Below are 15,417 nucleotides of genomic sequence, written 5' to 3' on the forward strand. Positions count from 1 at the left end.
TGTATGTATGTATGAGAAGCCCGAGAATACTTCGCAGAAAGCCCGAGCCCGGCCCGGGCCCGCGTCAAAAAACCCGAGCCTGGCCCGGGCCCGGGTCAAAAAGCACACGCCATGCCCGAGCCCGGCCCGAGCCCGTGAAAAAACTGCTCTATCCGGCCCGGCCCGGCCCGTGGGCCGGGCCGGGCCCGGGCTTTCGGGTAAGCCCGAGCCCGTGCAGTGCTCTAGTCCCAGCTATAACGCAGCACGATTTCAAAAAAGAGGGACGGCGTTACCCGAATCAAACCTAGCGCGTATTGTTTCCATTGCAGTGTAGTAGCTGCCAGTAATTTTTTCGTTGCTCAGATTTAATTAGCTAATTGTAAATAATTATCTAACCCCAAAAGCACTGCCCTAATTATCAAAGTGCCAGTGAGAAAATTGTAGAGCGACATGAAAAACTCCCGATACAGCTTTTTGTTGCTCAATACGTGCCACATGAGTGTGTTTTTCCATGCATGAAGGATGCCCGCGGACACACGCAAAGTGCCTCGAGCGACCAGTCGCGCGGCAATTCTGAACAACACAGCGCGCACAATGCTATAGCCCTCCGTGTCCCTAGACTCTGTACTAATCGCTGATCGCTTTCACAATAGCGTCTGCGCGGCCGCGCTCAGCCGCGTCATACTCAGACGCCACGGGCGTAGAACGCCGTACAACTCCCCCCCCCCCCCCCCCCCCCTCCTATCCCTCGGTGCTTTGCGCGAGCTGGAAGACGGCTTGCTTCCTCGCTATCTTCCTCCCTGGCGCGCGCGAGATCAAGCCACCATCTTCGGCTCTCCCTCGCAAGCTTTCACTCGCAACTACCGCACACGGCATACGGCCACGGCGTTATCACAATAAGGCTTTATACGGAACATCACGGCAACGGAAATGCGCCTGCAGTGCCCATGTAATTGCTATCGCTGTAAAAGAAAAGCTTGGGGCACACGCAGCCCAAGGACCAGCCGTCGTATTCTTCTATAGTTTTCATTTTTGGCGGCTCTTTGGCGTCTATTTATTCAAAGGAAAAAAAAGGAACGTGGAAATTTGATTCCAGGAACTCAGTTGTAATCGAAAACAAATAGGCAAAGCAAATTTGCCAGAAAGCTAAGACGGTGATCGCCTTACAGCTATCATCCGCGATTCGCTTCGATGCGTGATGTCCGGTGACGTCTAAGTCACGCGGCATCTGAGAACCATTCAATCTTTGTCAATTCCTTATTTCCGCCCACTCCGCCGTTCGCTACGACGAAATCATAGCGGGATGGGTGTTGTTGTTGTTGTTGTTGTTTATTCATACTGTCAACCCAATTAAGGGCCTTTACAGAAGTGAAAAAAATAGAAGAAAAGATACAAAATTCTGCTACATCCCGAGCAAAAAAAAATTACAAGGCAGTATAACGGCAGTATCTATAAAAAGTGACATGCAGTAAACAAAGGTAAAATAACTTGTTTTATGCGCACCAGAAACAAAGATACATGCTAAGACACATTCATGTCAGAGAAGATAACATTCTCTAAACCAGCAGTAAAATCACTCACGGAGGAAGATGTGACAACTGAATTTGGTAATTTATTCCATTCCTTAATCACCCTGGGAAAAAAAGCTATACTTGAATGCATCATTTCGTGTAACTGGCGGCTGTATGTATAAGCTGTGCCTGTGTCTGAAGCGTTGATCCGGTGAAATTACGCATTGTTCAGATAAAGTTATTTTAACGTGGTTATGAATAATTAAAAACAAAAATTTTAATCGGTCAAACTTCGTTCTTAATTCTAACGCGGAAAGGTTTGCACGACTGCATAGTTCAGTAAGAGAGTGCACGCGCTGATATTTATTAAATATAAATCTAGAAGCCAGTCGTTGAACTCTGTCCAATTTATGATGGTTAGCAGCAGTGTGTAGGTTCCATACTATCCTAGCCTATTCAATGATTGGCCATATTAGTATCTTATACGCCAGGCTTTTCACTTCACGAGTTGCGCTATACAATCTTCACCTGAGGCCCCAAATAACTTTATTTGCCCTTCGACAAACTTCATTGATGTGAATGTTCCACCTCAAGTCTGAAGTAAATATTATTCCTAAATATTTATATTCTGTTACTCTTATTAGTTCATGGGGATCGATACTGTATTATACATCAGGGGCGTCTTTTTCCTTGTTATAGTCATACAAGCTTATTTTACTGGTTTAGTGCATCCCTAGCCCGGATCTGTGCAGACATAGTGCTGCGGAACGTCAAGGTAGGAATGCTCGCTGTTGGTTAACACGGATTAAAGCGTGTTCGCGAGGCGGATGGTACATGGCTTCGAAAACAAACGATGCTAACAACGCGACTTAGCGCCATTTGCTTTTTAATGGTAACACGAATGTTCGCCTACTCTGCCATCTTTCTATTTTGTTCTAAGTAGTTCACTGGTGCACGTTCGGCGTCTAATGTCCCAAAAACAATTTTTTTCTCGAATAGCGACTGCATTATCAAAAGTACTGCATAACCGCATCGCCGTAGGGCACTGTGACCTTACTATTCCGTGTGTCGCCACTACTGTGGGCCAAGTTCTTCAAAAGAATCGGCTACGAGGTACGACAATGCCACCAACAGTTTTTTACCAGTCGCCTTGTACACGCTGGTGAATTCTTCTGCTTATGATTTATCATCTGGTTAGTCAATAATTGCCTCAATTCATAATGACTTGCATAAAATCCTAGGCTCGATTATCGAAATGCACATCGCATTCGAAAACATCCGATCCAACAGTTTCGAACTCACTGCATTTTCCCCAGCCAATGGGCATTTAGGTGCCGTTTGGCTGCTATACAGACGCCAGTTTTTTCGCTCAATGGGCAATTTGATGCTTTCGCATGAAAAATTGCTGCAGTTGAAAAAGCACCCTGTATAATGTCGCGTTTCGAATATGTAAAGCGGACCGATCTTTCAATGAAACAATTAATGCACGAAATTCGTCGGCTTCTTGCATTTCCCTAAATTTCTTTATTTATACCACAACATAATTAGGAAGCTGGCATGTGCCAGAGGTAACTAGCGGCTTATATAACGCATAATCGCGACCAAAAAAGTAACCCTAAGACCACGCTTGTGTTCTGCAGAACAAACCTACTACAAGTGATAAATTGTAACCTGTACGTATTACGAGATCTTATGCCTGTCGCCAATGCATGCATGTCTAAAATTTCCCTCTCGTTTAGGATTCAATGGTTTTTTTTTTAATTTTGCAAATTTCTTGTATTTGGTCAACTTCATTTTGTTGCTAATGGGTCTCTGCTCATTCTTGCACAATCATCCACCGTGAGTATGTGCCACGGAAACAAGGAGTTCAGAATGCTCAAATGCGTATAGCCGTGGAAAGTACCGATATGAACCGAAAGCAGCCAGAATGCTGGAACGCTATCTGCTTTGAGTACGGTGCTCTGCAGTTTTGTGACGTGCACTTGAGCGCACGTGTTTTCTTATGAGGCTGGTAAATTATGGCAACATTGGCACTGAGCATCGTGGTGATGTTGACTGATTAGCCTTGACTTCTATGAGATGCCACTTAGGCTAAATTTTTTTAAATTATGGGGTTTTACGTGCCAAAACCTACGATCAGAGAGCAACGGGGTGGGAAAGGCAAGGAGGTTAACCCGAGAAGATTCTGGTTTGCTACCCTGTACTGGGGGAAGGGTAAGAGGGAAATGAACTGCGGAAGGAATAGGGGAGAAAAAAAAAGCAGTCACGAAAGAAAAAATAAAAACAATAAAAAAGTAGACGAGGTTGGAAAGGTCCGTGAGAACTATAGCCTCTCAGCAAGTCCACTCGAACGCAAAAACTTTCCTTGACTGATTTGTTGTGTGACGAGTGCATAGGACGAGTTCCAGGAGTGTCTGCTCCGAAAGCGGCCGGTCGCCAAGACGCGCCAGCGCGGTCGCGAGTGACTGCCTGTGTGCGCTGTATCGGGGACAATGACAGAGTACATGTTCGATAGTCAGCTGAGGAGAAGCTAAGAAGAAGCACTGCACGCTTGATACGATGTCAAAGTGTGATAGGCAGCGAAGCTTCCAGGTGTGGATGTTACGCTAGTTTTCTGTCATAATTTGAGAGTACTGATAGTCACGGCTTCTTACTGCATTTCTTTTTCAGGGCTACTTTAATAGCTCTCCGTGCCCTCGACAGTGATCCTATGTGAAGGGAGCGCGCGTTTCGTCGTCGGTTGGCACTTCATGACATCGTCGACCAGCCCCTTGAGACGGTACAGGCTGGCTGGCCGGGGAGCTGATATTGAGCTCATGCGCGGCATTAGAACGGCAGCAGCAACCGTGTGAACCCGGTGAACTTACGGGTGCAGTGCCCCTTGCCTTTAGGCCATACGAACTATATATTATGAATTTTTTTTCATTTCAGAAATTAGTATGGAAATAAAGACAACTTGTAGAACTGTAATAGGGTGGTGGTGGTGATGTATACAGGAGGGGTGAGCCTGGCCGACCTGGCCAGCAAATGCTCCGACTCAGCGTCTATTTCTGCGCCAAATGTCACCATGTGTTCATCAGTCCTGCTCTCGCAGAAATGTGAGCAGAATGCGTAACACACTTTCATTTCAATTCTTTTGACGGTGGTGCGGTGTACGGGCCAGCGCGGTTGAGCTTGTCGGCACAATAGCAGACGCCCGAAAAAGGAAGCTGCCGAATAGGGGTGTGAAGCGATTTGCCGCAAGAATATAGCCTCGACTACATATTCATGATGTGCGATCAAGCCATCAGTTGACCGCACTTCTTTCATTTCTTGTCGTTTAATCTGAGCTTTGTTTGTTACCTCCTCGCTCTCATACGAGGCCGTAAGTTAAATGCGCTGCCACTTCAGTTGCACTCTTATCTCAGCGTAAAATTTTTTGGCTAAGAAATTGCGTACCAACAGCGCAGCTTAGTGAATTCCGCCCCTCCTTCGTAAAAATTAATCATCGCATAAGCATTTTCGCACTTCCGCAACAGTCCATATAGTTCGCGAAATACGTCGCTGGTTCGTTTTTTTTTCCAATGTCTTCGGAATTTCTCGCAGCATTTTTACAAGTACTCATTCCTACAAATGTAAGAGGTGTCGATTGAAGATTTCCTTGCTAACACTGAAAGCTGCCACACATAGAGACTTCACGCCGTACGAAGCACAGTGGTGTTAAATGAGACAACAATTTTGGATTTCACGTGCATAGATCTATCTCGAGCACTCTTGTTCCAAGTATGCAAACATTCAACGGAACTCGGTGCGTATTGAGTTCCGGATTTGTCGATACATTTAAATGCACATAGCTACTTGCAGTGCGCCGCCTTTTTGTGTCCTCGGCTGTGAGCTATTGCGCTAAACACCAAATGCCTGTATCGATACAGAAAAGACTTAAAGAACGCATCGTAAGAGAAAACTCCAGCAAACCAATATGCTGGACATACAAGTAAGATCAGCTAGGCAATGGCAAAAAGCACTTGCGAACGCAAAGCGTTGTCGAGTCGGCCCCAGCTGCAAGAGCAAGGAACAACGTAGGTACGGGAAACCATAGAACACCACGCATTAAGGACCGCTGCGTTTGTTTCGTTTTCGTCTCTACTCTGTGCGTGCATCCATATTGTACTAAATACAAGACACAACTAGGACGTCCCTGTTAGCCACGCATACCTTGTGGAACGTCGTTGTTCGCCACCAACAAGGCGCCCAGGTGCCGGTGAGTACTGATGAAGAATTGCTGAAGGCCACGAATGGGGACACCCCCGGAGGCTCGTGGCATGGCCCCTGGAGCGATGTTCGACAACGCAAGATCCTTCGCTTCGTCGCAAACTGTCCAGAGAAAAAAAATATTCAGAAAGCTTATCTTAATTACTCCTGCTCTGAGCTGTTTGATTCCGCAAAACATCACAATGTCAAAGTTGACACCCAGATCTTCGTAGTAACAATATTCCTTGCTACGCACAGACTGTCGCGCCCGTCCGTTACAGTATACTGCCATCGGGGGTCTGCAATGTATAAAAATAGACTCAACTACACGCAAAGTGTGTATGTGGAGCCCAAATACACCAAATAAAGCCCTAATACACGCAAATACACGCAAAGCGTGTATGTGGATTCCGGGCCAATTTCAATGCACCGATACTTGGTTAAGGAGAAGCGGAAGCGGTGAGTGCACCCTGCTCCTAAGTGTGTATTTTCGCAAGTGCCTGAGTTCGATTTCCGTTCGCACTGGTGGACAATTAATATATATATATGGCGATGACGTCGTGCTCGTGAAGAGGTGGGCATACCAGACAATTTCGAACAATGCGCCATAGAGTAAACTCGGCCTGTAGCTGTTTTGGGGCAATAAAGGAGCTACTGTACGAACTAGTTGGTTTTACATTTTAATGCAAGTAGCCACAGATAAGTCTTAAAGAAAGCGCCGTAAGCACTTCAGCAGCAACAGGCGTGGAATAAAAGGACTCATTGCTGTCGTCATATTCATAAAGTGAAAACGCAAGGTCATGGCAGGTAGCCTCGTCGGCCACACTTTGCGCGGTGGCGGGGTGACTCATAAAAACGAAAAGTGAGAGTGTTCCTCATACTGTCTACACACCACTTGAACATTCTTTTTTTTTTCATTCTGCGTTTAGAAAATGTGGAAAGCGGGAAAATGTGGGAAATTTTTATAGGCTTATCGTGATGCATATCACTCGCTGTTTGCTCCTGGAGCCGCGACTGATGCAGGGAGTCATCGTTAAATTTTAATCAGGCCGTTATTGTTCCTGGATGTACTACACGAAGGATTAAGGTAAACATTTATGACGGTGGTGAAGGCAGAGGAGTGGTGGCTTTGTCTTCTTCGCACTTTGCCGCTGTATCGCGCAAAGTGGTGCCGACGAGGCAGTTTCTACGTGGCCGGTTGTTTTCTTACGAGAAAGCTGACCAAAATAATAAACTGGGCAATATTACAAATAAAATACTAATTAAAGTAATAAAAATTTTGGGGACAGCTGAGGGATAAAATAGCTGGACTAGCTAAAATCGCTTTTATTTAAAAAAATAACCAGGTTAACATTGAGCAGTTCCATTTAAACCAAAAAGAGGTCCGCAGAAATGCTTTCCTACGATTATAGTTTTAACCGATATGCGATATGCTAAGCGATATGCGTAAGCTAAAGGTAGGTTGACAAAAAGTTAAAACAAGATCGGCTTGCAGTTGCTAGCCAACATGCGCATCAAATAAGAGCGTGAGAAAGGTAAGGTCTCCTGCCACTCCAAAATACTATCATCATCGTCTACCTATATATGCCCACTAATGGATGCCGGCCTCGGCCAGCTATATCCCCTTTCCCGGCCTTGTACAACCTCACAACATCTCATGCCTACAAGTATTCTAATTCCACTCCTTACCTCCCATACGATACCCGTTATCTGTCCTTACGCATTACATGTCGTGCGCAACTAGCTTCTTCCTCTGAATGTCAGCTATGAAATACCAGCTGCCCTCATTAGCTCTCCAATCTGCACAGCTGTCTACCGGTCCCTTAACGTCAGGTCAATCACGTCTTCCTCCATCGCTCGTTGTGCCATTCTCAACTTGCGCGCCCAAGAGATGTTTGCTCTTTTCGGTCGGTTGTGAATGACGCTTCCACCACAACAATATTCCGGGAGGGGCCACCTACAGAGAAAGGTGGAGTCCTATAGCTTTGGTAACTGGTGTCATCGCGTTGTGGAGAAAATTCGATGCTGCTAACGTGGGCTCCTATCTACCTTGTCGCTTTTTATTTTGTTTGATGGAGTTCTGTACCCTACAACGTTACAAATAACGTTTCATTATATTTCTGTTTAAATATTGGGTGTACTGTTCCCCCATAGCAAGGATAAGTTCCCTAGCTATTGGCCACTTCTTAATAGCTTTGGTATTCTACGCAATATATGCAACTACATCATGACAAAGAAGGATGTGTAGTCATAACACGTTTCAACGTCAACAAAACAAGTGACCCAGACATCGGACAAACAAATCTTAGATTCATCTTTGGGTTGATATATCTGTAAGCGATGGTAATTTAAGCGTCACTCAGCATGTAATGTTATGTAGGAACGCACCGATAGACAGATATACAGAGTGTTTCGGCGAACACTTTAAAAAATTTTTGAAGGTTGTCTGTGGCAACGTGCGCTCTTGGTTCATGAGGTTGTCTACTAGAAGTGGCGGATATTATTTGCAAAAATGTTGACATGCATAATCGACTAATTAACAAAAATTCAGTAATTAAGTTTTCCAGTAATTACCTTATGGCCCATATTGCAATTTACAAATTCCAGCCGTGGAGTTCACAAGGCGAATCCAGTTCAAACGAATTCACAGGATGCCAGTTTCCATATATCAATTCCCGAACTTTGCAGGGAAATGCATTGGCGTTCCAGTTACTTTGGTGCTTCAATGCGTAAAACGACGTTTTGTTGAGAACGTAAATGGAACGCCAATGCATTTCCCTGCGAAGCTCGGCAATTGATAGTTATATTAACCGTTCGGGCCATCCAAGCAGCCACGAATGCAAAACGGCGGCCACGTTCCATCTCACTGCAGCCCACTTAGTGTGGCAGGCCGCAACTTTTGTATGCAGTGGCCGTACCGCAACCCTCCGGGAATAGCTGCTCTCCGCAGCTGCCGAAAGGTGGCGACACAAGTTCGCGTTAGCGCCGTCTTCGCAATAGTTAGCATTCCCATCAAAGAAGCCCGACTTGTGATTTCTTATTAAAGAGGCAAGTCAATGAGCCAAAAATTACGTTGAGCGATGTACACTGGCAAAAAGTGCTGCAGTAAAATACAGGAAATTTCTTGGCAGTCCTATTACCACGCATTTGAGCGTCAATATGACGGCATGCCCTCATTTTGTTAAGGCGTGTACACCGCGACAAACTGCACACAGCAACTGGCCAATCAAATCTTTATTATCGCGAAGAATTGCCATTTTTACATACGGTATTCGCGATAGAAATGAGACAGAAATGTCTTGTCGGGAGGGCGACAATATCTAGTCAAAATTGATAATGGCTAATAAAATGGTAATGGCTAATCAAATTGAGTAAATTAGTTTTTACAATCTCCACTCTAAAATGCGATCTTTCTGCGAAACTTGAGAAAAAACAGCGCAGCGCTAAGCGCATTTTCTTTATCTTTTTTCATTGATGGGAAGCGATATACGCAGGTCGTTGTAAGTAAGACACATAGCTATGCCAACTGTCTAGTGCACCTACGCTAACTAGCGGGCAGACGCAGTCTCGAACCGATAAAGAAAAAGCGCTGGGTAAGAGGTGGAACGGGGCATCATGTAGATGAGCATGGATGGGCTGACACAGAGCTAAACCAGTGCATGATACGTGAGAACTCACTGGTGAAATTGGGCAACCTTGGGGAGCCGGCCTGCGCGCAATGGGTCAGACCGTGTTCTCTTCTCGCGCAGACACCACGCGCTGACCACACACGTGAACGTGCCCCCCCCCCCCCCCCCAAAAAAAAAAAAAAAAAAAAAACGAAAAAAAAAACGGCTACTGCGATGCTAAACCTGAAAAAAGGATGCGTGTTGAATGTTGCGTACGCACTCACAGGTACCCGTTAATGCTTTCACGACAGACATAATGCAGTGCATCCGCGTCAAAATCATGACAGCACGAGGACGCCAACTGTGACGGCAGAGACACGCCTCAAGCGTTCGTTAATTCCTATGGCAATAAAAGTGGCGCTGGAGACCAGCGAGAAAACGCTGTCTCCTGAAATACGCCAATGTTGTGGCGGAGGAGAGACGGTTGAATGACCAACGTTTATAGATACTTTTTGTATCTATGAACGTTGTGAATGCAGTGCGATGCGCGCTAGGCCTAGTACCTTGCGTAACCGCTATCTGCAGCAGATTGTCCACACACACAGCGTCGTACGGGGAGCGGAGCATCGTGAAGATGAGTACGGATAAGAAAACATAAAGGTAAGCGAGTGCAAATTACGTAAGAACTCACCGAGACCCGCGTGAACTTGGCGATGAGCCGGGCTGTGCGCTCTCGGTCCGATCGTCTGTTCGGTCCTCGCGCTGGGACCTCGAGCTGATCTCACGTGAATCGCGCTCTGATAGATGACGATGATAGCGATGTTCACCTGAAAAATATAGAGCGCGTATAACGCCACCTACGCACGGTCGCGTACCCACAGATGCTTTGAGTATTAAAATTTATGCAGATCTCACACACTGTGGGAATCGGTGTACGCGAAGCTTTCGTGATCCAGTAAGGCGAAACTGCGCATTACCACAAGACGACAAGAGACGCGCTGGACATGTAATGACCGACGATGCCCTCAACCACCATAGTAGAACTTGCAGGGGAATTGCAACTTTTCTTCAGAATTAAAACGTGTTGAATCAGATGGCACCCTTTGCTCGACCTTGTAGAAACGCGCCTGAGTACTAAGCCCCGTATTCAGAAATGCATCTTAACTTAAAGCCCATGCTTGACATGATATAAAGGACGCCTGGCGTGATTGTGCTTAAGACGCTCATTGCGTTTCTGTTGGTATGTTCACGACAGGCGTCACTTAAGTCAAGTCAAGCGTGGGCTTCAAGTAAAGATTCATTTCTGAGTACATAGAGACGCACAGCAAATTTCGGCGACAAATGCGTTCGGAAACTTCCCTATTCATCATCATCAAGAAAATGTGCGCGCTAACTTTTACAGCGAAGCTGTATATGGCTAGGTTCTAGCGGATCGCGTCCACGGACAAAACGACGCGTACACTGGGGCCGTTCCTGGTGATGTGCAGAAAGGTTCCAAGCTCCATGGAGCTTGGAGCCGCCTTTCGGCCCTTCGGCCCTTCGGCAGCTGCGGAGAGCAGCTGTTTCGGAAGGTTTGCGGTACGACCACGTATAATCGGCATCTTCAACACCTGAGCGAACTGATCGAAGCTACCTTCACCGCCCAATACGAGCGGCTTTCACTCACACACGCTTGCCGAGCGGTACTGCAGCAAGTTGGGATCTGACCAATGAGGGCGGCCCACAATTATATTGACCTTACACCGGAATATCGTCAAAACCTCCGCATCCCTCCCATTCCCAAACGGATGCACCCGGAACAACACGCCGAGAGACAGGCCGACTATGCACGTCAATTCGAGAACGGATGTCACGTACACGGACGCCTCTTACCATCGCTCGAAACTAGAGATGGTGGCGGTAGCGCTCACCCCGCACCGTAGCTGGTACACAGCCTGCAGCATTGTCAGAGCAAAACAGTCACTGCAGCAGAGGAGGTTGCCATTGCGCTTGCGCTAACTGATCCTATTATCAAAGACATCAGTGATTCTCAACAGGCGATCCACAACTACGACGCCAGCCGTATCCCTTGCCAGGCTACACACATTCTACTTTCTACTCGCCCTCCTCTACATCCCGCTTACTCCTGTGGGCTCCAGCCCACAGTCGCTTAGCGGGAACACCTAGGTGCATACACTTGATCGAGATCCTAAAGCTGCTGAGCCGCGTGTGGGATCCACCACCCCGCTTCCCCGGACACCACTGTCTGGCGCGTTTCGTAACTATTTTTAAGTAAGCTCTGTCTTTATCTAGTCTTTATCCATAATGCTATCCGACTGCAGTCAAATCATCAGTAATAGGCCAGTACTAGCCTCAGTACAGGCCAAGTGTGTCTGTACCCAGCGGTAAATAAAATTGGTTATATAGGAGCAGGTTGCAGGGTTGCCTACTAACATATCGCGGCATCTGCTCCTTGGTGCGGCGACACATGCACTATACTCTTCCACATCTCGTGGAGCTGCGGGGAAAACCTCAACAATTAAAGACTCCTAGCACGTCATTTGAGCGGTGGGAGGTACGGCTGACCGACGATAGCCTAGCAGGCCAAGAAGCTCTCTCCCAGCAAGTTCGTCGAGCAGCCATGGCCAGTGGAGTCCTGGAATGAGGACACCACACACTCGGCCTCAAGAGAAACGACCTCGATGGTTGAAATAAATGTTTTCGCTCTCTCTTCAGCAAAATCATTTTATGCTAACACCAACCTTTACACGTAATATCATCGACACCATCTTTCGAAGTATTGGTGATCGAGATAGAGAGAGAGAGAGAGAATAAACATCTTTATTACGTAAAACAAGCTTTGGACAGGCGTCCTCATTTCGGAATGCCTTGAGCTCGGATGGCGTCCTGGCCCTTGCAATCAGCCGTTGCTGATCTTCGAGGTCGGAGCGGGCCTAGGCTTTCTCCCAAAGTTCGTTGGTTTGGGTTTGATAAAGGTACGGAAGATGTAATGGTGCCTGTCTGCAACCCCCTACTATGTGCCTGAAGGACCCGGGTACTTCGCAGAGGCGACATTGCGGAGAGAATTGTGTAGGGGCTATGAGGTGATTTCTGGTTGGGTGGGGGAAAGTATTAAATTGTGTAATGAAGCAGACGCGCCTCGTGTTGTTGACGACGACGACGACCCGTGCTGTGATCGCAAGAGAGCTCTGGCTGTTCGCTCTGTTGCTAGGCTGCTGCTAGACTAATTATCACCTTTAATTAAATATCATGAGACTTGTAGAGCTCGGAGACGTCCTGACCAGCCCAGTCAGGACGTCTAGGACTACTTTAATGAACGTCCAACGTGGCGAACTAGTATACTTTCTCCTTCAGAGGAAAACGAAAGGTCAGACTTCAGTGTGGTACTCGTGTCATCTCCTCGACTGAACAATCGCAGCGGCTTACAATGGCCATCCGAAACGGTCGCAGCTGGTTGACCTGGAGCATTGGTGAGGCAGCTAAGTGGATGGAAAAGTGTGGGCCAGTTTGGCCGTTGTGTCACCGACCGAAAAGTCTTTGCTGTCTATGGGGGAGACTTGAATACTTTCTTTCACCCTCGGCATCGCCCACCACTGGGCGCACAATCCGGTGTAGCTGGGGATGTAGACTCTACGGTTTAGTGACAGAAAACCACTCTGGGGTAATGGCCAGGAACCAGGTAATCATCATCATCATCTTTATCATAAGCTTATCTTTATGTCCACTTCAGGACAAACGCCTTTCCCAGCGATCTCCAATTATCCCCGTCTTGCGCTAGCTGATTCCAACTTGCGCCTGGAAATTTCTTAATTTCATCGCGTCACTTGATTTTCTGGCGTCCTCGACTGCGCTTCCCTTCCCTTCCCTTGGCATCCATTCCATAGATCTAACAGTCAACCGGCTTTCTGCCCTACACAATACGTGCCCTGCCCAGCTTCATATTATAAAGCTAAGTTTCCTTTGCCTCTTGCCTACGATTTTACACTACTACTACTGCTACCACTACTACTGCTACTGTTATACTGCTACTACTGCTTGCTGCTGCTACTGTTAATGCCGCTGCTTTCTGCTGCTGCTGCTGGCTGCTGCTTTGCTGGTTGCTGCTGCTGCTATCTCGCATGTCACGTCGGGGGATGGTTGAGAACGTGCATTATTCTACACGGTAGGGGGGCGGGAGATGCGTCTGTGAGCCCTTTCCAGCGAGAACTACGTGGGCGTCGCCACAATGCCCTCCGGAACTGTCTCGTTGCGGTCACAATGCCCTGTGTAACTCCCTGGCCATCCGCACAACACCCTGTAATTATTCGTTAGCACCCCGCAAAAAGCATTGCAGAAGCTGCAGCGCTTACTTTTGTACTCACTTGCAACAGCCCAGAGGGTACATAGTATAGTCGAAATAGCAGACAGAGAATGCGCAAAACCAACGCGCCGACGAAACGGGTAAATAATAGCTACTCTTAACTCGTGGCAGCTTGCACATATGGGATGAACCCGGGAGAAGGGAAAGGCGCCGTCACAAAGCGTGCTTTGTTTGAGGACTCTTGAATAAAAGAAACGCTAATACTAAACATGGTAACTGTTTCGGACAAACTGTAAAAATTTAAATTGAAAGTATAATGCGGCACGTTTCTGCTATTTCTGAAAAATTAACTCCGTGCAAGTTTGTACATGCAAACAACTGACGCAAGGCGTGCAGACGCAAGCCACACTAAAGCACGAACACGTCAGGAGGATAACACGCCAACAGGCTGTCTAGCAAATCAACACTTCAACCGCGATGCGATGCTCCCGTGGGAGGGAATGACAGTGCTTACTTTCTCGCAGAGCTTTGTTACATCGATTCCTACAGTGCGCGGGATCGGCATAGCTTTTTTATTTTAATGTTAACTAGAACTAACACATGGGGCAGAAACTTGGATGTGAACAAAGAAGCTCGAGAACAAGTTAAGGACCGCACAAAGAGCGACGGAACGAAAAATGTTAGGCCTAACGTTAAGAGACAGGAAGAGAGTGGTTTGGATCAGAAAGCAAACGGGGATAACAGTTATTTTAGTTGACATTAAGTGGAAAAAATGGAGGTGGGCAGGTCGTGTAATGCGTATATAGGACGGATAACCGGTGGGCCATTATAGAGGTACAGATCTAATGGATACCAAGAGAAGGGAAGCGCAGTCGAGGACTGCAGAAAACTAGGTGGGGTGATGAAGTTAGCAAATTTGCAGGCGCACGTTGGAATCAGCTAGCGCAAGGCAGGGGTAATTGGAGATCGCAGGGAGAGGCCTTCGTCCTGCAGTGAACATAAATGTAGGCTGATGATGATGGTGGTGATGATGATGATGATGAGAACATCGGATATCAATGTTTCCTTTCTGATCCACACCGCTCTCTTCCTGTCTCTTAACGAGGCCTAACATGTTTCTTTCCATCGCTCTTTGCGCGGAGCTTAACTTCTATATGTTAGCACTGGCAGAAGGCAATGATAGTATATTCTTGTTTTCAACGACAGTGCTAAGCTCCTAGCCCTGATTTGGTAATGCCACCAATCCATGCACACCATATGCACACCAATCCATTTTTATTCTTGTGTAAATTTCCCTGTAATGATCAGGGTCTCCAGTGAGTAATTCATCTAGATAAGCGCACTCCTGCAGACTCTAGAGGGTGACTGGCGGTCGTGATTACTACTGTTCTTGCAGACTACTGAACATTACTTTGTCTTGTGCCATAAAAATAGTTAGGCCTACTAGTAGATATGTTGGTCAGGATCAAGAGAGGTATAGTGAGATAATTGTCCTAGGAAAATGAATGATTTAAAAAAACAATTCGGTTTAAAATAATCAATTCGGTTCAAAGAAAAGAAAGTTTTTCATTTGGAATTTTTTTGTATAGGAACACTTCGATACCGCCTTTCTATTTAGTCAATTACACGAGAAAAAAGGCTGTCTTTGGTGCGACCGAACGTTTTCTGGGAACTAAAACGAATTCTTTGCCGAGCCGTCACTCGCGCCTGCCTGTAGATATACAGCGTGCTCGACGTATTTCAGAACGCCGCTTCTGTTCAGCTTATGCGTTATCGACCCCATTCTCTC

The 15,417-nt window shown here is 46.6% G+C and overlaps 1 protein-coding gene across 1 annotated transcript in view; it reads right to left on the reverse strand.

Moving 5' to 3' along the window:
* Positions 1-10,102, reverse strand: part of LOC125945327 (uncharacterized) — a 40,159-nt gene extending 30,057 nt beyond the window's left edge. Inside the window, exons 1-2 of the mRNA XM_049667098.1 lie at positions 10,020-10,102; positions 5,685-5,843 (exon numbers count right to left, since the gene is read on the reverse strand). Of these exons, the coding sequence (XP_049523055.1) occupies positions 5,685-5,793 (109 nt within the window). The 5' untranslated portion in view covers positions 5,794-5,843; positions 10,020-10,102. The remainder of the gene's footprint in view (positions 1-5,684; positions 5,844-10,019) is intronic.
* Between the last annotated feature and the right edge of the window lie 5,315 nt (positions 10,103-15,417).

This window comes from Dermacentor silvarum, chromosome 5 (genome assembly GCF_013339745.2).
Source record: "Dermacentor silvarum isolate Dsil-2018 chromosome 5, BIME_Dsil_1.4, whole genome shotgun sequence".
Taxonomy (NCBI): Eukaryota; Metazoa; Arthropoda; class Arachnida; order Ixodida; family Ixodidae; genus Dermacentor; species Dermacentor silvarum.